The sequence below is a fragment of the Ips typographus genome, linkage group LG3 (assembly GCF_016097725.1).
Source record: "Ips typographus isolate SLU linkage group LG3, UJ_Ityp_2.0, whole genome shotgun sequence".
In the NCBI taxonomy this organism is placed as follows: domain Eukaryota; kingdom Metazoa; phylum Arthropoda; class Insecta; order Coleoptera; family Curculionidae; genus Ips; species Ips typographus.
Genome location: NC_138424.1, coordinates 15,477,637 through 15,504,893, shown reverse-complemented (window position 1 = coordinate 15,504,893; position 27,257 = coordinate 15,477,637). Strand labels below are relative to the sequence as shown.

General features: G+C 35.5%; 1 protein-coding gene across 2 annotated transcripts; it reads left to right on the top strand.

The window, feature by feature from the left end:
• Nucleotides 1-1,667: 1,667 nt before the first annotated feature.
• Nucleotides 1,668-26,061, top strand: LOC145726155 (WSCD family member CG9164). Of its 2 annotated transcripts, XR_014177509.1 has the most exons (7): nucleotides 1,668-2,009; nucleotides 8,438-8,648; nucleotides 13,121-13,358; nucleotides 17,617-17,868; nucleotides 20,925-21,138; nucleotides 21,191-24,287; nucleotides 24,889-26,061. XR_014177509.1 is itself a non-coding variant. In XM_081975120.1 (6 exons), the coding sequence occupies exons 2-6, from the start codon at nucleotides 8,517-8,519 to the stop codon at nucleotides 21,321-21,323; spliced, it is 969 nt and encodes a 322-aa protein (XP_081831246.1). In that variant the 5' UTR covers nucleotides 1,668-2,009; nucleotides 8,438-8,516; the 3' UTR covers nucleotides 21,324-26,061. The 2 variants fall into 2 exon arrangements, 1 of the variants encoding a protein (XP_081831246.1); XM_081975120.1 differs by having other exon boundaries at nucleotides 21,191-26,061.
• The last annotated feature ends 1,196 nt before the right edge of the window (nucleotides 26,062-27,257 follow it).

The window sequence follows — 27,257 nt, the reverse complement described above, 5'->3', positions numbered from 1 at the left end:
AGCTCTTCCATGCGGTCTTCAGTTCTTAGTGTTGTGATATTGTAAGTGCCAATTGACAGATTTATGGTCTTTAAAGGTGGTTTACGTGCTATCAAATGTTTGTCTCCCCCAGATTCCATGAGGCTGACCTTATCAAAGGTGTGGAATTTTTGTTTACCCACTTGGGGACCGTTTGTTTTGGAATTCTCCATAGGTCTTCCGCGCTGGCCAGACGAGTTGGAAAACAGACATTTTTAGCCGCTCCTAATCAGGAGATCAGACGCTATGGAGTACCGCTCCTGACCTGGAGATCCGACGTGTCCTGTGCTAGTTTTGGTCCGCCCCGGGTATTTGATTTCCCCGGTACCACTCATATCTGAGAAGCATTCCCTTATCCGCTACCTGGGGAGGCGCCCGATGGGAGACTGGCAACTCCTGACGGGTTAAAGCAGCAGTGGGCAATAGCTTACAAAAGTTTATTACCTTAAACGTCAAGAGCATCCTAAGGTAGGGAATACGTAGTTTTTATGGCTTGAAAGGATAAAAATGCTGTGAGCTCAGTCTGTTTCCGCCTTAATACGCATGAGATGACTTGTTTGTTCGTAGAGGCAATTCCTGACTGGTTTCCAACTCAGAAACAGTAAACATCAATGTCTATTTCTCTGATTATTAGTTGGAGATTCTCTCTGCCAACAGACCTTATAGTGTCGCTCTGATGTATTAACATACTATGTTAACCAAATATCCACACTTTTTGTATGTAACGTGATAGCACGTGAGCTCAGTCTGTTTCCGCCTTAATGGGTGTAAACCTACCAACTCATGTTTACAACGTTGTCATATTGTTGGAATCTCAACAGTTTCTGTCATCTACAGTCATTTCATTTCAAAGTTCAAATTTCTATACATTGGCCTTAAGTAGCCAAACAAAATCATTCATCAAGATATGTTTACGTCCTGTCAGCACAATTTTACAGGGAAGAGAGGATCACATACAAAGGTTGGAAAGTTTGGCCACATTGCTTATCTATGACGTAAAGATCGTATATGACGTGAATGCAGTTTTCGTTGGCGTTTCCTATAGGCATGCAGCCGTCATATAAGCATGACAATCATTCACATTTTGTTCAAATAATCCGCTTAAAGAACTATCATATTATGCTCTACCCACTTGGAAGACGAAATTAATCATTACAAATAGTTTTTGTTTCTGAATAACTTAAAATAGGAGAAAGTTGCAGTTTTTACTGCCTGATGTAGTATGTAGTTCATCTCTTCATTTTGACATTAATCAACCTTATGGATTGCATTTGACTTTTTTGAGTTAGGCGATCAAATGGTAGTACTTAAAGGCAGCTGGAAACATTATTAACACAGTATTTAACTAATGCTTTTTCTCATAAAACATTGTTTGCGCAACTCTGGAGTAAACTGCCTTTTGTTCCCTTACAAGTAGTTCGCGGGAGCAAAAGTTGCACTTTCCTCCCTTGTGACGCAAACTAGTATTGTTATTATTCAAACAACAATGTAAAAAAATAAACTCTTACATTGTTTTTATTATAATAATAGTTTAATGCTTTAACACAGTAAATAATTGGTATGATATAAAAATTTTAATTAATGAACAGAATGAGTTTTGAATTATTCAATTTTTGGTTATTCAAATAGATTCGCATATGTTTCCTGAGATCCTTATATCGGATGCGTTGTACAACTGCGAGTAGAAAATACGCAGCTATTGAAGGATTTTCAAAGATTTATCCAGGGACGCCGCTGCTAAAACGACGCCTGGCATCGAAAGAGCCGGCGCGGCATTTTCGACGTCCCAGTATAGCCCAGATTTGGAACAGTTCATTCGAAGCTGGCACATAGATTGGTTTCCATCTATTTCGAAAACTTTACGTTTCTTGAGCTTTGTTTTATTCTAATTTGCCTTTAACACGCCCTTCATACAATCGAGTAGTTTTACTATCGCAGTTTTTTGTGTTATTTGAATTATTTTCTGGAATTACACAATATACCTAACAGAGGTAAGTGAATTGAGCAGATTTTTAAACATTTAAGCTACTCTATTGTATAACAATAATTTTAAAATTGCATATTATTTTTTCAAAAATTTGCGTTTTTGTGCTAACAAAACTTTTTCAAATAACGCGTATGAAACGTTTAAGCAAATAAACCTAACATTCGTATTATTATCACAAAAGTGTGCGTTAAATATTTAATTTTCCATCATCAGTTGCTTACATTTTTTATATGTTATTAATATAAATTACGCCGAGCCTTAAAATTCGTTTTTAGTTTTCTATTTTAGATCATATACCTAATGTATGTGAAGTAACTACTGCTTTTAAACTGTTTAAAATGTGCTTTATTGCTTTTAAAATGTTTACACGTATGAACACCGTTGTTAAGTTTCAATACAGAAAATTAAATATTTTGACTTATTTACATATTGGAAATAATCCCAATAGATTTGTGGTAAATCTAGAAATCATTTTACTACTTACTACAATGAAATGATATTCTAAAGTGTAGTGTAGTTTGTCTGGTCATGACTTGATATGTCAAGGTTTTTAGAAAAAGTGCGATTAATAATCAAAACAGTGCTTTACAAATAAATTATCCGTCATATAGTTCAAATTTGTTATACAGGGTGAGTCAAGGTTTTGTCAGGTCTACGTCGAAAAATAAGCCTACACCTTAAACTATAGTCGAAAAAAGATTCGTAATTATTATTAAATTAACAAATACAGAAACTTTGATTTCTTCGGAACTATTTAATATTTTGTAATTTAATTTTAGAATTTTTGTTGACTGCTATTAAATTTCTTTTTTAACAAATTGTTACATAAAATAATAAACTTTGTCTACATTTAACTAAAAGCTCTATCAACTATATTTTCAGAAATGCTAATGCATCTAATTTGAAACACACTGTAGGTGGTGTAGGTACTTTTAAAAAATTCCATTACATCCGGAGATATCCGACAAAAACCGAAAGTATCAAATTTATTTTTTTACCACTTTATCATTGAATATTTTGGTAAATCAATTCTATTTGCTAGATACACTTTTTTACGCTATTCAAGAAAGTTTTTTTATAATTAAACATGTAAAATTGATAAGTTGTCATAATGAGAAGATAATTTAGTTTGATTTAATTCAATAATTAAAAGTTTATTGCTTTTTAAAATAAATTTGCTATAATTTTTTTTTATTAACATCACTTCTTGATAGCATTTTAAGTAACGGAGCTACGCTCACTTGAAAAATAGCATTTTGGTGGATTCTGTTTGAAGAGTCCATTAAGGATGAAAACAAATTAATGTAATCTTGTAGAGAATGAAACTTGCAACAACTTTCTCGAATGACACTCTTTGATAGCTTCTTAAATAACAGAGCTACGCTCACTTGAAAAACTAGTTGAAAAAGAGCACCTTGGTGTATTTACACTTTTTGCCCTGTAACTCGTTGAGGAGGCCTTTAAGGATAAAAACACCTTTGTGTAATCTAGTAGATCATGGAATTTACTAGAACTTTTTTTATTAATACTTTTTAATAGCTTCTTAAATAATAGAGCTACGCTTACTTGAAAAATCAAACTAAACTGCTCGTCAAAAAGAATGGGACAGCAAAATTTTTGGTCTGTTTTGAGCGGCTGTTTCTTCAAATGGATTTCCTCGATTTTAATTTTTTTTTTGAGGATTAATAGTTATTTAATAAGTGCGGAAAGTGATACTTTCCCGCACGAGACTGCTGAAGTTGCCCGAGCGGCGCAAAGCGGAGTTTGGGCAAGCAGTTAAAGGGCGGGAAAGACGCTTTCCGCATGTGTAAGGTGAAACATTTTTGTTTCGGGTATCAATTTTTAATAAATTGAACAAAAATGTATAGTAAAATTACTAAAATAAAAGCCTCTGTTTGCAAAGATGATTAAAAGTGTATTCTTAATTGAGAAATCAAATATACAGTTATGGTTTTTTGATTTAAATGTTTTTTTTTCAAAAATAAAATGAGTGCGGAAAAGTAACTTTATTACACTAGTGCGGTAAAGTTACTTTTCTAAACTAATTTTTCGCTTAAACATCTCATAAAAAGGTTGGTGCAAATGGGTATTTTTGCTTACACAGATAAACTTCAAAATTGCAGGTTTATTTTACATTTATTGTAAATTAATCTTGCAGTATGGAAAAGTACTTCTTCCCTTACTCAAATTAGTGCGGAAAAATGCACTTTACCTTTTTAGTTGGAAAACAGCACTTTGGTGCATACTGTCACTTTTTCGCCTGTTACTCCTTGATGAGGCACTTAAGGACAAAACACCTAAATGCAATCTTGTTAAGCATGAACTTAATTAAAAGGGAGAAAGATTAAAAAAATAAAAAAGTATTTTTTCTAATTTTGGCATATAAAGTGACACTTTTCAAAACTGATTAGAGTGACAAAACGTTTTACTTTATGTAACTAGTTACATAAAGTATCACTTTATGTAACTAGTTATGAAAAGTTCATTTCATCACTCCCTGTTTTTATGCATTTCCGTAGAAACATATGGGCGACATCCATCATAACATGTCGTTGTCACTGTTTATACAAGGTGCTCATTCAAATTGTAGGACCTCGCTGCGCTCGCCCTACAAACATTCATTCGTTACACAAAATCGATCTTTTCGTAACTGGTTACATAAATAGCTATTTGGTATATTATTTATTTTTCAGATACTCACATGTTATTTGAATTTGGGGTTGAATTTTGGTAAAAAAGCTTTAACTTTATTTTTAGTGTTAAAAAGAGAAGAATGTAATTATTAAAAGTTTTTATTCTTTCCAACAAGTTATTTACCATTAAAATGCGCAACTTTGCCTCCATTTAACCAAAGCTCTACCAACTATAGTTTCTGAGATAACAATGCTAATACATCGAATTATTGTAACACCCGGTACATTTTGAAAATTCCTCAATAAGCCTAATAAGAATACAGAAATATTTACAATGTGTTCTATTAAAAAAACATATGCTCGTAAAAAACTGACAGTTCTAAGAAAAAAAACTACTTTTGTATTCTACGTAAAAGTATCTATAAGAATCTGTTATAAACTCATCTTCAAAAAGTTTAAAGATACCTGAGATACCAAAAATTATCACTTTTATGTATTTCAGAAGTGATCATTTTCAATTTTCCCTTGTATCGTAATAGCTAGAAAACGGGTCAAAAGAATTCTGCTGATAGTCATATTAAATTTTACCTACGACCTCAGTGTAAATAGCTATTTACGCATAGTTTTCCGTTACGTAATGAACTTCTTTACGCACAGTTGTAAAAAAATCGCACAGCTGTAAAAAAAGCTCACAGTTTAAGATCGGCTACAAACTATCACTCTAATGCTGGGAAAAATTGATTTTGTTTACATTTCTTCCTTTATCAGAGTATATTAGATGGAGATCATAATGCGTAATGCATTGTTCATACAGTTTTAAGTAACTACCACTTTGTCTAGAATATTATCTGCAATAGCAAACACATTAAGTAATATTACTGAAATATTTCCCTTTCTTCTTAATAACTGTAATGTCACCACAAATAAATATTTTAAGAACAACACTAATAATTATTTAAGTGATGATTCGTGAATTTTTTTTATTACGTTGTTATTTTTTTCTTTAGTGAAATAATATTTATGATTAGTACAAAAATATGATGTCAATACGTTGAAGATATACTTTTTTAATGAAAAGTTACTCTGAATTATATGAATGGCGAAAACCGGACTTTCCATTTGGTCGTAGGTAAAGTATAGTATGCCACGCGTGCTCTAAGGCATTTTACGCACTCATGGAATTACACACTCGCCGCTACGCGGCTTCATGCGTAACCTTTTCCATATCGTGCGTAAAATGCTTCTTACAGCACTATTTACGTAATATACTATTAAAAACGTGTCGGAAATCGGACACTTTATACAAGGTTATTCACTGAGGACTGATTAAATTCACTTTTTGGGCTTCTCTGTATGTAATTAAGAAACTTGAAATAGCCATTTGTAGTTTAACAATTAGTTGATTTCAAAAATTACTAATACCTACTAAAATATTCCTTAGCTATTTTTAGCTTTTTTTTTCTAATGGACCGCCCAGTATATTTAAATATTTTCGGAAAATATAGTTGTTACGTGTTGTTGTTGTTGTTATTGTCAGATGGGCTCCTTTCGGAGAAGCTTTTTAGACCGCTAGCCGGGCCCATTTTGATCTATCACAAGCTACTACCCCCCTATACTGAAAAGTATGCAGAATGTGACAGGAACCTGCCATTATAAAGTCTTCTGTCACGTTCTATCAGCACTTGAGAATCCTGTTGCCTGCTTTCAAGAATCAGCACCCAGATCGTTGCAAGTGCCGGGCACTGTGTGAGAACGTGTATCGGAGTTTCCTCGTCTTCCAGACACAAGCGACATTCCGGATCCTGTGACAGACCTAGAATATGCAAGTGTCTTTTCATCTGACAGTGGCCAGTGAGAAGTCCTGTCACACATCTGAGGTCCTTTTTGGGGAGTTCCATCAGGGACTTCGACTTATCTCTCGGAAAGAAGCCCATGAGACATCGCGATTATCGCATGCCTCCGGTCTCTTCCCAGTAGGATCATACGGTTCACAATGGCGGATCCGACCGTGCCGGCTAGTCCTACAATAGGTTCGGGTCCTACGGGTCTCTCTTTGAAGCCCCGAAGGGCCAACCTGTCCGCCTCCCCGTTTCCCCTAACACCAGAGTGCCCTGGAACCCTAGTTAGACGTACTTTGGCCATCCGCGTGAACTACAAGAGTGTTTTCTTACACTCCAGCACCAGCGCAGACCTCGTTGAATCAGCTTTTAAGGCAGCCATTGCCGCCTTGCTGTCCATAAAGATAAAGATAACGTTCCGATGGATGATCGCAAAGATCTCGGCCTGGAAGATGGCAGTCCAGAGCAAAGCTAAGCCTCGTTCCCGATGTCACACCATACACACCTGCCCCTGCTCTCGTCTGTAAACCAGACGTCTTCATGCGACGGGAGGATAAAGTTTTGCGAGAATTCCCAATCCTCCATCTCAGGTTCTACAAACTTTAGAGGTCCGCTGGGCAGAAGTGTCGGAGGCACCCGATCCTGTGTCATCAACAGTTCCGGGCACTACCCCAACGCCTCCCCCCAGCTTCAGCTAAGACTGTAATCAGCATATCGAGACCTGCCCTGACGACTTCTTTTTGTTGTTACGCATTTAACGTTGCGTCGTTCTTGGACCAGATAGACTGCAAATGTGGGTAAGTTTTTGGGATGTGGTCCGTAATAAAACAAGGATCAAATTCTTTGAGCACACTTGTAATTGACGTTTCGAGGCTGAACGGCCTCTTCATCATCAAAAAACGCGGGCAGGGTTGCCTATCAGAAACATTCCCAAAACTTTCCCAGGATATCCCCAGTCACACGAGTAACCGCATGTGCTAAGGGTGTGGGGTATGTGGAGGTGTGCCACGGAAGTCTCCAAAGAGGCGGGGGGATAATGTTCGAGTTACACTCCCAAGAGTACTGCCAAACATCCCCATCGGGATACAATGGACCGTAAGTTCCGCGTCGCCTTTTAATAATAAAAATAAATATACTTACTTAACATTTTGGTAGTAATTTTTGAACTCAACCTTTTAAACTACATCAAACAGCTATTTCAGTTTTTCTAATTACATACAGTGAAGTCCAAAAAGGGGGGTTGGTCCGTCTCCAGTGATTGAACCTGTACACATATTGGGACTTCGGGAATCATAACAGCTAGAGAGTAAGTTAAATAGGGAACATTTTAGAGAATTTCATGTGAAACCTATTCCCTGTTGCCAAATTGAATTATATGGTGTTGTTATCCGGAAAATTGAAAAAACCTAACAGACTACGTTTTCAACATTGTATTAGACTCTATTTTTAACCAAGCAAGATATTTTGAAAATAAAACTTTTATTTTCATCATTATCTTTCATTATCATTATTTGTTTCCGAGATGTGTTTGATATCTATCTTAAAAAAAAGGGAAGAAGCAAAAGAAGTTTTAAATAAAATTATATAAAAATATCTAAATACTTTACTGTGCTTTTAGTAAAAAAGTGTGGTAATTAGGTATTATTTTCAAAACTGACTCTAGATTGTAGAATAAATAAGTATTTAGTATTAAAAAAACTGAAAAGGGATTGCCTTATCGGTCAAAAATTATATCCTACGTCACGAGGCACGTTGCGTTCATTATCGACTAAAATTTCCAATTTCTTCTAATTGTAATTTTTCCATAATCGATCGATAAATTAAATGTGCACCAAGCCAAATAATATTTCTTTAAAGTGGCTATAATCGGTTTTAGCTTTTTAAACTGTGTTTAAGTAATAATACAATAAATAACTTGTAAGTAACATTTTAACTAAAATCCTAATTATTACTAATTTTAGTCCGCAGTCTACACTATCAAGAAAACACAGAAAGTAGGAAAAGTCAAAAAAAGGCCAGACAACAATAAAAAATGGACAAATGCCAGTCTTTAGCAGATTCAAATTCTGTCTGTTAACTTCCTTGATTGTTTGCTACATATTAGGTGTTGTCATACTTTCAGCACTATCTTTGCATGGGTTTAAAAGGGACGGAGATCCGTTGAACTCTAATGTAAGTTACTAAATAGTATTACCATAGACAAGAAAATATAAATACAGTAGAACTCCAATTATCCGAACCAATTAAGACCGGACCCCATTCGGATAATCGAATTTTTTCTCTATTTTCAATAATTTCTTGTATGTATGTTGAACATATGGGGAAAACAATTTTAAAGGAGAAGAGATTTTAAATAATTATGTAAATGGCTGTACTTTTACATGGTAAACAATGTACTTTATATCATTGTGTTTATTTTTATAGCTTCTTGCTAAATAAATATCATTATTATTATTATTATTACTAAGTTTTCAAAATGGGCAAAATTTGAAAAACGCTATCTAGCGTCGCAAACTGACAAGATATCGAAATACGGTTTTTGCAATTCATCTTTTCTCAAAAATTGACCTCTAGACATGTATACTAGTTTTGGGGTTTTCCTGTCAAAACACTCTAAATCCGGACGGTGAAGGGGGTAGGTATGATGAGCATGAACATGATGACAAAAACGGAATATATGCGAGTAGGAGAAAGGGACGAAGATCAGGACCTAGAGTTGCAAAAAATAAAAAATGCGAAGAATATAAATATCTGGGAAGCATAATCTCGAGCAAAGGATCTACAGAACGTGACACAAAACACAAAGCACAACAGGGTCAGAGAATGATACATATTCTCAACTCATTACTTTGGTCCAACCAAATTAGTTTAAGTACTAAGAAGAACTACAATATACACAGCAGTTGTAGAGCTTATCCTTACGTATGAGGCAGAATGCTGGGAAATGACAGAAAAGACAAGAAGAAGAATATACTACCTAAGAAGAGCCTGTCGCATATCAAGGAGAGATCACATTTCGAATGATGAAATTAGGCGGAGAACAAATAGGATTCATAGAACCTCAGAAAGAATAGAAACTCCACAGTTAAGATGGTCCAAACGAGCTCTAGAATACATTCCAGAAAGCAAAAGAAAACGTGGAAGACCAGCAACTACATGGATAAGCGGAGTTAGGCCAACAATGAGAGCAATCCAGGAGGATTTATGAAGAGATAAGAGAGTTTGGCGATCGAAATGCAGAATGCGGCACCAGCTGCTGTAGGACCCCCGCTTATAGATAGAATGAAAGAACAACAGGGATTCAGGACAAACAGGTCTACCACAGACGCCATATTCATTATTCGACAAATAGTCGATAAACCGGCGTATATGTGCTTCATAGATCTGAGCAAAGCGTTTGATCGAGTGAGGCTAAATGACATCACAACCATATTGAGATGGGGCAGCATTCCGGAAGAAAGAGTTAGAACTATTGAAAATTTGAACACCAATACAATGACCAGAATACTTCTGATCAACAGCCTGACCCAAGAAGTGCCCATATCAACAGGAATAAGATAGGGAGACTCTCTAAGCCCGGTACTCTTTAACCTAATCATGAACGAAATAATAAAACGTTAAAAACGCGGAACATGGTTACAGAACTAACAATACTGTGCTACGCGGATGAGGCAGTAATTATATCAGAAAACGGAGATGAGCTGCAAAGACTACTTCATCAATTCTACCAGACAGCGAAACGCTACCAATATGTCGATTGCGATAAACAAGAGAAAATCACTAGAATGGAAGACAATAAGTTTGCTAAAATTGCGAGAGACGGACAACCACAATCTAGAAGACCGCCAGGCAGACCACCAAAGAGGTGGAGGGATAAGCTGGATGTCGACGTCGCAAGAAACTCCTTAAAGCTGGAAAAACAGGCTAAAAGCCTATTTCAAGAAGAAGAAGAAGAAGAATAAGTTCATCATCATTGAGAATTTGAAATCCAGGGTCCGAAGAATCACACACCATCCACTCTCCTCTATCTTCAGCACTAACCTCTGAACAATCAAGAGTTTTTAGAAGAATGTTTCTGAGTTGTTCCAGTGACGTTCTTATCTTCTCCTGTTTCTTCACTTTCCTGTTCTTGTACTTTTTTTCCTTTTTCGCCTCTTCTTTAGTTGGCATGCCTTTCAATTTATTCCACGCACGTTTTACTGTGACTGAATTAACCATGTTCGAAGCTTCTGCCACCATGTAAGCGCAAGATTTAATATAATTTTTTTGTGGTTAGCCAACACACCTTCTTCGTCTTCGCCCTCTACTAAATACTGCCTTAAAAGTTGTCTTCTGGAATGGCGTTTCATAGTTTCAATCACAGATCATTGGTTGCAACAAGCTTGTAACGTTTGGCGGTAAAAACAGTGTTTTAAACTGGCCATTCCCTCTGTCCAACAATTCTTCGGTGGGATGAGTTGGTGCATTATCAACAATTAAAAGCATCTTACTGTCTTTTTCCCAGAGATTTTTTATGCTTTTTCACTTCAGGGATGAAAAGGTTTACCACTCGATAAACAATGCTGCAGTCATCCAAGCTTTGGGTTGATTTTTATAAAAAACAGGCAGCTTTTTCACATTTTTAAATTCTCTTAGGCTTTTTGACTTCCCTATCAACAGAAGGGGTATTTTATGATTTCCCGTAGAATTCGCGCACAGTTAAGCACCGTAACATGTCTTTAGGTCCTGTAGCACCACCCTTTTAGATGCTTAAGTGCTTTTAGGCAGTTTTTTCCAAGCAAGTTTCATCAGCGTTGTATAAATCTCAGGATCGTAGAAGTTTGCTCCAACTTTATACTTTTCAATAAAATCTTCTGCAGCTTTGGTGTCTGTACATAGTGACTCGCCTTTTTAAGTCTAATTCACGGACACCATGCCTAGACTTGAAATTGGAATGAATGATGAACAACCAAGTTTCTGAGCTAAGATTTTAGCATTTTTACAAAGAATTTGACCCAAAATTGGGTTTCCTAGAGAACGTTGTTGCAATAACCACTTGAAAACAACATCTTCTAAATCTGTGTTTGTTGCTGCCTTCATTGATTTTCCTGAAGAACTTCCGTCTTCGTTTCCAAGCACTGATACAAAGTTTCAAAGTGTATGTTTGCTCTTTTTCTTCTTCTTCTGCTGCGTGTCCATTAATGGATGTTTGCGATCATATTTGTCCACTCTTCCCTATTACGTATGGTATGCATTAATTCTTGCATTGTCCTCAGCCCACTGCCTAACGTTGCGGAGCCATGACATCTGTTTCCTGCAGATTCCTCTCTTTCCGCAATCTTCTCCCCAATTATCAATTGCAGGAATTGGTACCTCTCTTCGCATATTACGTGGCCCAGGTATGCTGTTTTTCGACGTTTAATGGTGTCTAACAGTTCGCGGTCTTTATTGATTATTCTCAAGACCTCATCGTTCGTTCTTCTTGCAGTCCATGGAATCCTCAGTAGTACACGCCTACAGACCCACATCTCGAATGCTTGCAGCTTGTTCATAGTACTCACCTTCAGTGTCCATCTCTCCATGCCATAAAGCAACACTGTCCAGACATAGCATTTGACAAATCTAATTCTCAAGCCAAAATCGAAATCAGTATTGGTGAGCAGTTTCTTGAATTTTATGAACGCACTGCGGGCATTTTCAATCCGGCATCTGTTTTCTGGGTCTGATTCCCAGTTTTCACACAGCTACGTTCCAGCTCTATTGATTGATTCTCATATGTTAGGCTTGAGTTTTGAAATTCTTGGGGCTTTCGAGTAATTATCATGAATTTAGTCTTCTTGGTGTTGATATTGAGGCCAATGTTCTTACTGCATTCCCCGACAGTCCCAAGCATATCCCGCAAATCCTCCATGTTATCTGCAATTAGAACTGTGTCGTCCGCATAACGAATATGGTTGACCCATACACCATTCACCTTAACGCCCACGCCTCGTTCTTCTAGGGCTTCCTGAAAGAAGGCTTCAGAATATAAATTGAAGAGAAGTGGGAAGAGAACACACCCTTGTCTGACCCTTCTACAAATTGGTCTTGCTTCTGTGAGATCGTTACCAACTCTGACTTCAGCCATTTGGTTCCAGTATAGGCTTTGAATGCAGCGAATGTCTTTTTGGTCTATGTCCAATCTATTTAGGATTTGGATCAGTTTATGATGTTGGACTCTGTCGAACGCCTTTTCATAATCGATGAAACACAGCATTATATCCTTTCTCTGATCGTTGCAGTTCTGAATCAGTACTTGAATCGCAACTAATGCTTCTCTCGTGCCTAAACCTCGTCTGAATCCAAATTGTGTGGATCCGATGTTTCTTTTGCACTTTATTGATATCCTGTGTAAAACCTCACATTGACTCATTGTCTCCACGCTAAAATATAGGGCAAATTTTGACAAAATCTTAAAAAGTGCCATTTTCCAATTTTCCGAGAGCTCCTGACCGCTTCCCACTAAATCGCCGATTCAAACAATTGGAGTTCTACTGTATAATGTCTTGTAAATGTATTATTTTTGGTCTAAACTATAAAAAAATATGAAATCGATTATTTGTCTGTTGTAATAACAATTATCCTTAGCCTCATTAGCTAGATATTACACATTCATATAATTTTAGACAGTAACCGAGCAAAAACTCGGCCATCAGAAACTAGGTCAAACTCAAAGAAAATCTCGTAGCCATTACGAATATACAGCCTTCAGACCGATCTTGAGACGTTCCAGAATTCAGTGGTGTTCTGATTTGAAGTTTGTCCCTCCTGATGGCGGTTTGAGACCGCAGAAACCGGTGGCTTTAGTTAGTTTTCCTGGCAGCGGCAACACATGGTTACGTTATCTAATACAACAAGCCACAGGTAAGTTGATTTTATTTGAAAAGTCTGTTCCAAAATATAAGCGTTGTAATAGTAATTTAGGCACAAATAGTTCTGGAATGTTGGTTTTCTTTAAAGCATCGTAGGAAGAACTTTCATTTCTTGTCATCACAGTAAGTTTGTCTTACTCTTCTCAGCAATTTGTGATACACGGTGGTCCAGTTTTAAACGTCAATAATTCACCATTTGATAGCCCATCCAAAAATAAGTTGACATGCGTTATGTCATTTTCCTGAAAAATGCTTCCTAAGGAAAATACAGTCCTTGGTGTGGTCCAGGTTTTTTGTCTTAACTTTGTCTGTTGACTGGAGTAATTCTGATCAAATTTGGAACAAGCACTTATGAACCTAACCCCCATTTGCACCGTCCTACTTTAAGCCTAGCTTAAGTTAAGTGTAGTCCAGACTGTGACTTTTTTCAGCTGTATTGTCACAGTCTGAAACAAACTTAATTTAAGCGGGGCTTAAAGTACGACGGTGCAAATGGGGGTGATACATTATGTGATGTTTATGACGTTTCTTAAAATTCTCCAGTGGCGTAGATACAGGAAGATAGTTTTCATATTTTCGCCTTATTTTCTACGCTACTGGATATATTTCAAAAATGACAGTTTCTTTTAATTTCCTTGTTCAAGACGAAAAAGAAAGTAAAAAAAGGAATTTCAACAAGAAAATTAACAAACTGTAATTTTTGAATAATATTCTTCCCATGACCATTTTCTGGATCAACGCTACTAAACAATTTTTACAAACGTCATTCAAACCAAATTGATCTAACGGTCTGACAGTTATAGCAAAAAAACTATTTTTTAAACTGAAATTTGGAGGTAAACCACAGAAAGAAAGGTGTACACTAATTCCCAAAACTTTTACTAATTCCTCTAATTCTTCACTAATTCTCCTTATATCATATAATTCCCTTTCAAGTTCAAAAATGATATAGAAATTCCATTATTGACCATAATTTTGCTAACTCCTTGATAATTCACTAAATCTATTATGTAAAATAGGCTCACCAACGCCAGAAAAACACTCCGAATATACAGAAGTGAGAAACAGAATCAATGCCAGAATCAAAGCCATAAAACGAGATTACTGGACAAAATTTACAGGCGATATGGATCACGACCTATATGGAGAACAGAAAAAAGTCTGAAAGATGCTCAAGAACAGGAAAAAGCCAATAAATGAGTTTGTGCAAACAAAAGGAGTCGCCAAAGATGTATATGGGAAAAATACTTCAGGAAACTCTATAACACCGAAGAAGTCATAAGCATCGAAACTACGAGACAAACCATCAAATAACACTGAACGAAGAAGAGGTAATGGCAAAAATCAAAAAATTGAAAAACAGAAAAGTTCCCGGGACAGACCTCATCCCAAACGAACTTCTGAAATATGCCGGACCTGAACTAGGAAAACATCTAAAAATCCTCTACAACAAAATTTTGTAAAGAGAAACATCGGAAATACCTACGGAATGGCACAAAAGTATAACTATCCTTATATTCAAGAAAGGACAGAAGACGCACCCAGATAACTACAGGGGCATAACGCTGCTGAATACAAGCATGAAACTCTTTACCGGCATTTTGAAGGAAAGGCTTGAAACACAAATAACAAACAGGGAAGAACAAGGCTTCAGACGAAACAGATCCACGACCGACGCCATATTCATTATCAAACAACCAAAAGAAAAATCAATCGAATTTAATACACCAGCATTTAAAATCATCGCTGAGCAAGGCATTTGATAGAGTTCGCCTCACCGACATCGTAAATATACTGATAGCGAAAGAAACGCCAGACACCATCGTAAGAGCAGTCCGCAGTCTTAATATGATCAACATGACTAAAGTAAAGGCAGGAGACACTTACACGGAAGAGATACCGACACCAGGAGGCATCAGACAAGGTGACACCCTTAGACCATCTCTGTTCAATCTCTTAATGGATAGAATTATAGAGGTAGTATCATCACTAAATATGGGTTACCGAATGGGACAGAATAAAAGAATCAGCATGGTATGCTACGCCGATGATGCAGCTATTTTCGCGGAAACGGAGGACGATCTACAGAGACAACTGCACAAATTCTGCTAGGTCAGCCAAGCGATTAACATAACCATATCTGTAGAAAAAACGAAAAGCATAACCTTTGCTAAAGATCCCGTAAGATGTAAGCTGGTAGTTAAGGTCAAAATCATCGAGCAAGACTCACAATTCAAATATCTGGGTATGGATCTGTCGAGTTATCACGACCCAGTGAAGGACCTAAGAAGTCAGATCAACAAAGCGTCTGCCATGTTGGGCTGCTTATGTACATGCGAAAGGATAACAATGTCAGGATCTATAAGACTTGTATCAGGCCAATCATGACATACGGAATAGAAACCAGAAAATAAAAAAAAGAATGCTTCGAGTAGCCGAAATGAAAACGCTCAGGACTATAATGGGAAAAACAAGAATAGACCGAATTAGGAACACTGACATTTGTTGTCGGACTGCTTAAGCCAGATAAGATGGGCGAACGAATACATGCGAAAGGATAGCAAGGTCAGGATCTATAAGACTTGTATCAGGCCAATCATGACATACGGAATAGAAACCAGAGAAGAAACCAACAAAACGAAAAGAATGCTTCGAGTAGCCGAAATGAAAACGCTTAGGACTATAATGGGAAAAACAAGAATGGACCGAATTAGGAACACTGACATGAGAGAACAATCTGGGGTGCAAGACATCGTAAGATGGGGGAGACAAAGAAAAAGATATTGGTACGCTCACGTGAGAAGAATGGAAGAGGGAAGACTGCCACGTATCGCACTTTAAGGGAAACCAATATGGAAGATCACCTAAGAGATGGAAGGACAGCTGGCAGGCCACCTCCCACGAACTGATCCAGAAGAACCTGCAAAACTAACAGATCGCGAGATCTTAAACATGAATAAGAAGAAGAAGAAGAAAAGATAATCAACGAAGCCTATACCATTAAAATCAACAAATTAATAATAATAGAAGGAAATGAGATTTATGTTTCATTTTCATGTTTATGATATTGTAGCCACTGCCGACAGACGTAGTTGACTAGCAGGAAAATGAAATAAAATAAAGTTGAACTATGACATTTTGTAGAGCTTCTTCAACTGCAGTTTTGATGCCGGAATTAAGAACTTCTTCTTTCTTCCCATATTCCTTAAGTAATTTCCCAAATTTTTCAAATACCTAATTTCCCAAATTCCTTGTTAATTTTCTGAATTTCCACTAATTCCTATAATTCCTTAGTAATCCCTGAAGATTGTACACTGAAATTGCTCTGCAAAATACCCCTCGGGACTGTATCTTTTCCTTAGAAAACCTTTTTCAGGAAAATGATATAACGCATGTTAACTTATTTTTTGATGGGCTATCGAATGGTGAATTATTGACACTTAAAACTGGACCACCTTGTATATGTACTCAAATCAATTAAGTTATGAACTAGTAAAACTAGTAAACAAAGCCTACTTCGCTCTGTCCCATATATTTTGCTCCAAAATCATACACAGAAAATCAGAAATCAGGATATACAAAACCATCATCAGGCCGATACTATGCTATGGATGCGAGACATGGGTCATGACAAAGAAGTCACAGAATAAACTGGAGGTGTTTGAAAGAAGAATACTAAGACGGATCTTGGGGCCACTAAATGAAAATGAGATATGGAGAAGAAGATATAATCATGAAATTTACCAACTTTTCAAGGAGGCACCTATCTCAGAATTCGTCAGACTACAGAGACTACGATGGGCAGGCCACGTAGTAAGAATGCCGGATAACAGACTACCAAAAAGGACCCTCAATAGTAGGATATAGGACAGAAGACCAAAAGGACCAGACCACGGAAAAGATGGGAGGATGGAGTGACAGAAGACGTGCAAAACTTGATAGGCGTCAGAACCTGGAGGAGACGGAGACGGAGGGTGTTGGATCGACAGTGTTGGAGGCGGAAGATAAAGGAGGCCAAGGCTCAATTTGGGCTGTAGCGCCTTTGGAGAGAGAGAGAGAGAGAGAGAAAATGTGCTTACTCACTAGTTTTAGTATAACCCTCTATTAATTTTATCAAACCATTAATCAGAGACCGGTAAAATGCTTGTTATTTAAGCTTTTCGTCAACCACGGCGTTTATAGTTTGGAACAAACTATACGATATTGTTTTTAAACTTATTTTGAGCAACTTTAGCGTGTGCTTTTAACAGGTTATTTCACCGGCTCCGTTTACAAAGACTACGGTTTGCTCAAGAATGGATTTCCTGCTGAAAACATTGCCAACACTTCGGTGCTGGCGGTGAAAACCCACGAATGGGGCTGCAACGCTCGAAATATGTTTTCAAAGGCAGTTTTGCTTGTTCGTGCACCTGAAAAGGCTATTCAGGCTGAATTTAACAGGCAGAGCGGTGGGCATATAGGGTTTGCTTCACCTGACCGATATCGCAGGACCAATGGAAAGCGTAAGTACAGGGTGATTGGTTACATTTGCTCTTATCCTTATCTCATCAACTATTGACTTTTTCAAAAAATGTCAAATACGAAAGTTATAGTCCACGACCTGAAGGTTTTGCAGGATTTACTTTTTAATATACCGAGTGGATTAAAAAAGTTATATCACACAAAGTTATGTTTTTTAAATGAATACCCCATCATATTATTTGATACTCTGATTCCGACTATTATTTGCAATATTTCCCATATTTAATGATACCTAACAGCAACACTTTTCAAAATAATTACAATTTTTTCAAAATTTCGAAGAAAGAACGGTCGAGATTTACACTTAATTTAACACTAATCCCTTTGGACATTTGGCACTATAAACTGGCCAGCAAATAGTCCCGACTTAACACCATAGGACACGTTTTTATGGGGATACCTTAAAGACCAACTAGCTATTGTGCTCGACCGTAGTGAAGAACGAATTCAGGAGATAATATTGCGAGAAGTAGAAGCTCTCAATAACGAGAATAATAATTTTGTTCACGGTGAAACGGTGCCTGTTACCGAAAAAGCCTATCACAGGTAAAAATTTCAGACCTCTAACTTGAAACGTTTCTGGGATATTGAGCAAAAACTGCAAAAAACGACAGTTAAATTTGACGCCCTCTAGCGGCTATACGGGTCAGCTTAGCCGTGCCCGCTCAACGTCACGTGATAGCCCCATTCATTAGCTTTCTTTTGATATACGATATGGTTTTATACAGGGTCTTTCAAATAAGCGAGTTATGGACGATTTTCTGGAAAAGTGAACCAAAATTTTGTTTAAATTGGAAATTTCTGCTTTCCATGGGGCTGATCAAAGTAAGGTTGCTAGAGCAAACATTTTACATCAAGTTTGGTTTGTTGCTCAAATTTGGGAAATCCTGTATACTGATGGATTATCTAGGGCAAAAGTAGACGCAAATATCTAGAAGATCCATATTTGGTAATTTTTTGATAAAATAAAAAGTAAACAAGTTACGAGGATGTTAAAAATTCAATGAATCACTCTGTAAACTACTCCATTGTATTGTCATTAACTCGGTTATTTTGACAATTACAGGGTAGTTTAATATACCAATTTGTAGCCATTGAAATTTTCTTTTCAACACTCTGTATAGTGTTTTTTCCTAAAATGTCGAATAACTAAGTTATTTACTGTTAAAACTGAGTTGTTTGCTGTACAGTTTGAATTTGACAGTTTTCACTTTGACAGCCCGTAACTCTGTTATTTTGACAGTTACAGGGCGGTTTAAAATACCAGTTTGTAGCCCTAGAAATTCTATTTTGACCACCCTGTATAGCGTTTTTACCCAAAACGTCGAATAACTGAGTCATTCACTATTAAAACTTAGTTGTTTACTGTAAAGTTTGAATTTGACAGTTTTCACTTTGACAGCCCATAACTCTGTTATTATGACAGTTACAGGGTGGTTCAATATACTAATTTGTAGCCCTTGAAATTCTCTTTTGACCAACCTGTATAGTGTTTTTTGCTAAAATGTCGAAGAACTGAGTTATTTACTGCTAAAACTGAGTTGTTTGCTGTAAAGTTTGAATTTGACAGTTTTTACTTTGACAGCCCATGTGTTATTTTGGCAGTTCCAGGATGGCTCAATATACCAATTTGTAGCCATTGAAATTTTCTTTTCAACACTCTGTATAGTGTTTTTACCTAAAACGGAGAATAACTGAGTTATTCTCTATTAAAACTAAGTTGTTTGTTGTATAGTTTGAATTTGACAGTTTTTTCTTTGACAGCCCATAACTCTGTTATTTTGACAGTTACAGGGTGGCTCAATATACCAATTTGTAGCCTTTGTAATTTTCTTTTGACCACCCTGTTAGTGTTTTTTCCTAAAATGTCGAATAACTGAGTTAGTTACTGTTAAAACTAAGTTGTTTGCTGTAAAGTTTGAATTGGACAGGTTTTACTTTGACAGCCCATAACTTTGTTATTTTAAATAGTTGCAGAGTAATTCAATATACCAATTTGTAGCCCTTAAAATTCTCTCTTGACTACCCTGTATAGTGTTTCTTCGTAAAATGTCAAACAACTGAGTTATTTACTGTTAAAACTGAGTTGTTTGCTGTAAAGTTTGAGTTTGACAGTTTTTACTTTGACAGCCCATAACTCGGTTATTTTGACAGTTACAGCGTGGTTCAATAGTGTTTTTACCTAAAACGTGGAATAACTGAGTTATTTACTATTAAAACCGACTTATTTGCTGTAAAGTTTGAATTTGACAGTTTTCACTTTGACAGCCCGTAAATCTGTTATTTTGACAGTTACAGGGCGGTTCAAAATACCAATTTGTAGCCCTTAAAATTCTTTCTTGGCCATTATGTATAGAGTTTTTTTCTAAAACGTCGAATAACTGAGTTATTTACTGTTAAAACTGAGTTGTTTGCTGTAAAGTTTGCATTTGACAGTTTTTACTTTGACAGCCCATAACTCTGTTAAGGTCTATCTAATTTGTAGCCCTTGAAATTTTATTTGGACTACCCTGTATAGTGTTTTTTCCTAAAATGTCGAATAACTGAGTTATTTAGTGTTAAAACTGAGTTGTTTGCTGTAAAGTTTGAATTTGACAGTTTTCACTTTGACAGTCCATAACTCTGTTATTTTGACTATTATAGGGTATTCCAATATACCAACTTGAAGCCGTTCAATTTCTTTCTTGACAACCCTGCATAGAGTTTTTACTCAAAACGTCGAATAACTGAGTTATTTACTGTTAAAACTGAGTTATTTGCTATAAAGTTTGAATTTGACAGTTTTTACTTTGACAGCTCATAACTCTGTTATTTTTGACAGGTACCAATTTGTAGCCCTTGAAATTATCTTTTGACCACCCTGTATAGTGTTTTTTCCTGAAATGTCGAATAACTGAGTTATTTACTGTTAAAATTAAGTTGTTTGGCAGTTTTCACTTTGACAGCACTTAACTCTGTTATTTTGACAGTTACAGGGTGGTTCAATATACCAATTTGTAGCCCTTGAAATTCTTTTTTGACCACCATTATGTTATAGATTGGCAGCAATTTGTATCGGACAATTTACGAGGATGGCAACAGCTTAACATGGACTGGATCCAGAATTTTACCGGTCCACTACACGTGATGTTCTACGAACAACTGGTCGAGAATACCGAGCACACGCTCAAATCTGTGATAAATTTTCTTGGGGTTTATGTTCCCTTGAAGAAGTTCCAATGTGCCATCGAACGGAAAGAGGGCATTTACAGGTTTTACTATGCGACAACTAACAAGCTATCTAATATAATGTTTAAATTTTAGAAGAAAGAAACGAGTTTTAAACTTTGATCCATTCTCACCTGAAATGAAAGGCAGAATCAAAGAAGTGCAAGATCGGGTGTACAATGCTGTTAACAAGGTAGCTGCTCTGGACTTAAGAGCTGGGGAAAGTTGATGGTTCCTTTCACTGTACGCAAATCCAATGTTTTAAGGTGAAACAGGCAGTTAGTGTGATTTTTGGCCTAAGTTTTTGGGTTTTATGTTAATATATTGATACTGAAATACAAAAGTTATCCGGGATTATAAGCCGTGGTCCAATGGAATAATGGTGACAAGAAAACCTAATGGACAATACATATACTAATACATAAACAAAAAAAAATCAGCGGTGGCAGAACATGCACTTTCTAGAGGACATGATATTCGTTTTGAAGAGGTGGAGGTTTTGGATCGATCACAGCGTTACTATCCTAGATTAACTAGAGAAGCCATTGAGATCTTTAAGGACGAGAACATCATCAACAGAAAGGAAGAGATCACCTTGTTAGATCCGGAGTGGAAACGAACGCCCTTAAGTTATCGCCTTTGATAATGTCATATGCCATCAGACCACGGCTTATAAGCCCGGATAACTTTTGAATTTAGGTTTTAACCGGCCGTGAAAGCCTTCATAGTCTAATATATTGATAAGTGGTAATACTGAGTAAAGTATTCTATAATCATTGGTGTCCTTAAAGTGGAATAAGAAAATTTAGTCTCCTCTGGTAAGTTAATGTTTTAATGTGGGAATGAAAGAAGGTTACATTTTATCAACAACATCTAACTGCAAGAATGTGCAGCTGAATTAATTAATTTTCATATTTGACTTTGCAATACATAGTTCTACTACATTTTTAAGCTTACTTCACTAGTAAATTTAATTTATTGACACTTTATATCATCGTTATTATTGGAATTTTTTGAAGTCTTAAATTAGAAGAACAAGTTTTCAAACACCCTGTATTTAATGTTAGCTTGCTTTAAATTCTCTTTTTGGATGTAAGGTTGTCACATCTCTTGTGCTTAATATGGAAACTATTTTAATTAATCAAGTTTGTACAGGGTTGGTCCGTATATTTAGACAGCTTGCGGCGATATTATTTTTGCAGATAGGAAAAAATAGTTAATACAAAAGTTATAGAGCTTCATTGATTAAAATAATAGACCATGGCAAAAGTGAAAAAAATAACAAAGTTGATTAATTTTTAATAAAACACCCTGTATATAGCTAAAAATATACAACAAGCTGACATTTGGTTTAGTTGATTTCGAATTAATGGCATTTAAAAATTGTGATTTTATTGTGTTATAAAATCACAGTTGATGTGAATTTGGATGATTTCAAATTTAAAGACGACATTTTCCGAATTACATGACTGTTGTTGACAGGTGTCAATTTAACTTTACAGTGTTGCCAGCTGCAAACTTAAATTGCCACGATCACGTGACGTGCTTTTACAGTTAACTTTTCCAACAGTTTAGAGTAGCTCCTCAAATAAGCTATTCAAAAACATGAAAAAACTTAAATTGTTTTCGTGCTGAAATTTGACAATATAATTGATGATTTTGACTATTTGAGTTTTCCAATATGACAGACAGGACATGTTCTATAAAATTGAAACAGTGTTTGATTGGTAGAATATCTAAACATTCTAAATACCCCTGAAAATGTTGGAAAGTGACTATAAACGACTGGAAATGTTGCAGAATGTTTAACAATACTGCCTAAGGTTTTAAAACCCTCTGTAGGTCTTAGAAATGTTGCAAAAGGACTGAAGAAGTTCGAGAAATTGTGTAGGAATTCTAAAAATCATCCAAAAGGTCTAAAAGCGTTTAAAGAAGCCTGTAAATGTTGCAGAATATATAAAAATACTAAACAATGTTTCTAAACCTTCAGTGAGTTCTAGAAATGTTGCGAAAGGACTAGCAAATGTTGAAAACAGTTTAGAAACTTTGCCAAATATCTACAAATGTTGGAAAGGGTCTAGCAATGTTTAATACAAGGCCCAAAAATTTTGCAGTAGGTCTAGAAATGTTTCAATAGCTCTAAAAACATTCAAAAAGCACTGGAAATGTTGCAGAATGTCTAGAAATATTGCAAAGTTTTCAATAAGTCCTAGACATGTTGCAAAATATATAAAAATGTGGGAAAAGGTCTAGAAACTTTACAGACTGTCTAAAAATGTTGGAAAAGCATCCAGTTGCAATAAAAAAGCCAAGAAATGTTGGGGGTAGCAAAGGTTGGAAAAGGACTAGGAATTTTCTAGAATATCCAAAAATGTTGCAAAAAGCCTAGTAATCATTAAAAAGGCCTAGAAATATTGCAGAAGATCTAAAAAAATTTGCTAAAACTCTAAAAACCTTTTAAAAAACTTGAAAGTGTTGCAGGATGTCTAAAAATACTGCAAAAATTCAAAACATTTAATGTGTCCTAGAAATGTTGAGAAAGGCTTAGGAATGTCCAAAAATATTGCAAATTGTCTAAAAAACCTGCAATTAGTCCTGTAAGTGTTACAGAAGGTCTAAAAATCTTCAAAAAGATTTAGAAGTGTTGCAAAAGGACTGAAAACCTTCAAAAAGACCTACAAATGTTGCAGAATGTCTACAAATAATGCAAAAGGTCTAAAAACCTTCAAAAACTTTATAAATATTGCAAAAAATCTAAAAACCTTCAAAATCGTCAAGAAAAAATACAATATAATTGATGAAATTGACTATTTGAGTTTTCCAATATGACAGACAGGACATGTTATAAAATTGGATCAGTGTTTGATTGGTAGAATGTCTAAAAATTTTAAATACCGTTTAAATACCCCTGAAAATGTTGGAAAGGAACTATAAACGACTGGAAATGTTGCAGAATGTTTAAAAATACTGCCTAAAGTTTTAAAACCCTCTGTAGGTCTTTAAGTTTCTAAGTTTGAGAAATTTTGTAGAAATTCTAAAAATCATCCAAAAGGTCTAAAAGCGTTCAAAGAAGCCTGTAAATGTTGCAGAATATATAAAAATACTAAACAAAATTTCTAAACCTTCAGTGAGTTTTAGAAATGTTGCCAAAGGACTGGCAAATGTTGAAAACAGTTTAGAAACTTTGCCAAATGTCGCAAAGGGTCTAGCAATGTTTAATACAGACATTTTGCAGTAGGCCTAGAAATGTTTCAATTGCTCTAATAACATTCAAAAAGGCCTGGAAATGTTCCAGAATGTCTAGAAATACTGCAAAGTTTTCAATAAGTCTTAAAATGTTGCAAAATATATACAAATTTTGGAAAAGGTCTAGAAACTTTACAAAATGTCTAAAAATGTTGGAAAAGCATCCAGTTGCAATAAAAAAGCCAAGAAATGTTGGAGGTAGCAAAGGTTGGAAAAGGACTAGGAATTTTCTAGAATATCTAAAAATGTTGCAAAAAGCCTAGTAATGATTAAAAAGGCCTAGAAATATTGCAGAAGATCTAAAAGAATTTTGCTAAAACTCTAAAAACCTTTTAAAAAACTTGAAAGTGTTGCAGGATGTCTAAAAATACTGCAAAAATTCAAAACATTTAATGTGTCCTAGAAATGTTGAGAAAGGCTTAGGAATGTCCAAAAATATTGCAAATTGTCTAAAAAACCTGCAATTAGTCCTGTAAGTGTTGCAGAAGGTCTAAAAATCTTCAAAAAGATTAAGAAGTGTTGCAAAAGGACTGAAAACCTTCAAAAAGACCTACAAATGTTGCAAAGGGTATAGCAATGTTTAATACAAGGCCCAGAAATTTTGCAGTAGGTCTAGAAATGTTTCAATAGCTCTAAAAACATTCAAAAAGGCCTGGAAATGTTCCAGAATGTCTAGAAATACTGCAAAGTTTTCAATAAGTCCTAGAAATTTTGCAAAATATATAAAAATGTGGGAAAAGGTCTAGAAACTTTACAGACTGTCTAAAAATGTTGGAAAAGCATCCAGTTGCAATAAAAAGGTTAGAATGGCCTTTCTTTAGACCAGTTTCTATGCTTTTCTAACCTAATTTAAAGGCAAAATGATTTCTGGATCGGATTGAATAACAAATTCGATACCACATTGATTTAGACAAGATTGAATCAAGGACATTTTAATCCAATCGAGTTTTATCCGATGTGTCATTTTCTGCTGATTTAGGAGAAAACTTATAACTTTTGAATTAACAGTAGTTTTTTTCTATCTGCAAAACTAAAGTCTCTACAAGCTATCTAAATATACGGACCAACCCTGTACAATTCACGTTATTTTACGACCTATCCATAGCCAGTAAATAAAAAAGTGAACAAAGTAAAGTAACAATCAAATGTGTATAAACCTCTTAGCTATAGTGTTGAATAATGATGATAATACAGTATTAACCATAGACTGACTATAATCATAAAAATTGTGAAAAATCGGTTGTCTTGTAATTATTACTTATATATAAAAAATTGTAACTATTCTTAGTTTAATATAATTAACAAGGTTGTGTTAATAATTATTTATTTTAATATTAATGTTGATTCTAGTGCAAGGATAATTGTGTATTTTGACCTATCTAGTTTCTTTTAGTGTTTTGGAAATACCTATAATATTTATACATAGGAACCCAATGATAATGAGAGAGAGCCATTGCAAGTCAATGCTCCTAAGAAAGCTCATTTTAATGGTTGTTCATCTTTCTTTGTTATTAAGTTTCTGAAGTATAATTTTAAAATTTCCATACCAGTATGTATAGTAGAGATGTTTTATAACGTGAATTTCAATGAAGCATCAACGGCTGCTCAAATGTAAAATTCTCATTACATACAAACAAAAGCCTGCTCTAATTTTTGTTACATTTTTGTCAAATTTCTCTTTATAACTATTCTGTTAACAATATACACTATAAAATAATCAATTTTCACCTCATTCTTTCTCCTTATTTTTAGAAGGCAAGCACACAAAGCGTAGGTAAAGTAAGGTAAGTAGAGTTCGAGGCAGAATCAGTATTAGTTTGTAATAGTACTGAGTATTAGTATTACTACTACGTAGTTGTCTTCGGCTTGGACAAGTCTTTCTTTATATGAGTCTTAATAAACAATTGTCTTTTAGTACTGGATTTTTCAGATCAGAATATAAGATGGCATTCTTGTGACGTGGCCAGCCCTGTTCCATTTTAAGTGCGTGACCATTTTTATTGCATTCGTAAGTTTTGCGATCTTCTACTACTACACCAATTCCAAATGTAGTTTAGAAAAGGCCAAGTGAGATTAAGAATCAGAAACCATCAAGTGTAATTCAGAATAGGCACCTGTAATTCAGAAACCATCAAATAAGATTCAGAACATTCAAAGGCAATTTTATGAAATACATTATCTGTGGATACAATTACCAAAGCTGAAACTCCAAGGCACTTATACTTTATAATAAAATAAATGTTATGAAAAAAAATAACACAATTTAGGTTCCAACAACAACATCAGCCATATTTAGAACAGCCTCATGAAAAGTTGTAGAATGTTGAGCTGCTCTACTACAATCACTTCCGACAACGAATTCAATGGCCGCATTGATTGTTCGTTCCAGGTAAAGAATACTTTGCTCACCTACAACAACAAAACGATACGATTTTATTTTTGACCAAGTTGTCTCGATTGGGTTTAGCATTGAGGAGTAAGGTGCTAAACGTAACAGATTAGCATCTGTTCTGGGAAACACACCCTCTACAGTATTTATTTATCACATACTACCACAAGATCCTGCAGATGGTTTCCCATATCTTCCCATCTTTGGAACAGAGACTGCATCCATTCATTTGCCAACTCCCTAGTAAACGAACCGCTTCTTTTCTGCATCATTACTACACCAGCAGTTGAAATAGCATCACTTAAGTGAACATTGGTAATTTTTGAATTGCTCTTGGACCAGTTAAACTTCTGTCTCTAGTTCGACGACAAAATAAGTTAAAGTTTGTCTCATCCATCCAAACAATTTGTTTGCCTTCTTGAATAAATCTGTTTAGCTGTCGAACGTATTCTGCTCTATTTCTCTTATTTTCAGCAGAGTTTATTGTTAATAGGACGTGATAAACTTGTTTCACTGTAAATGACTTTC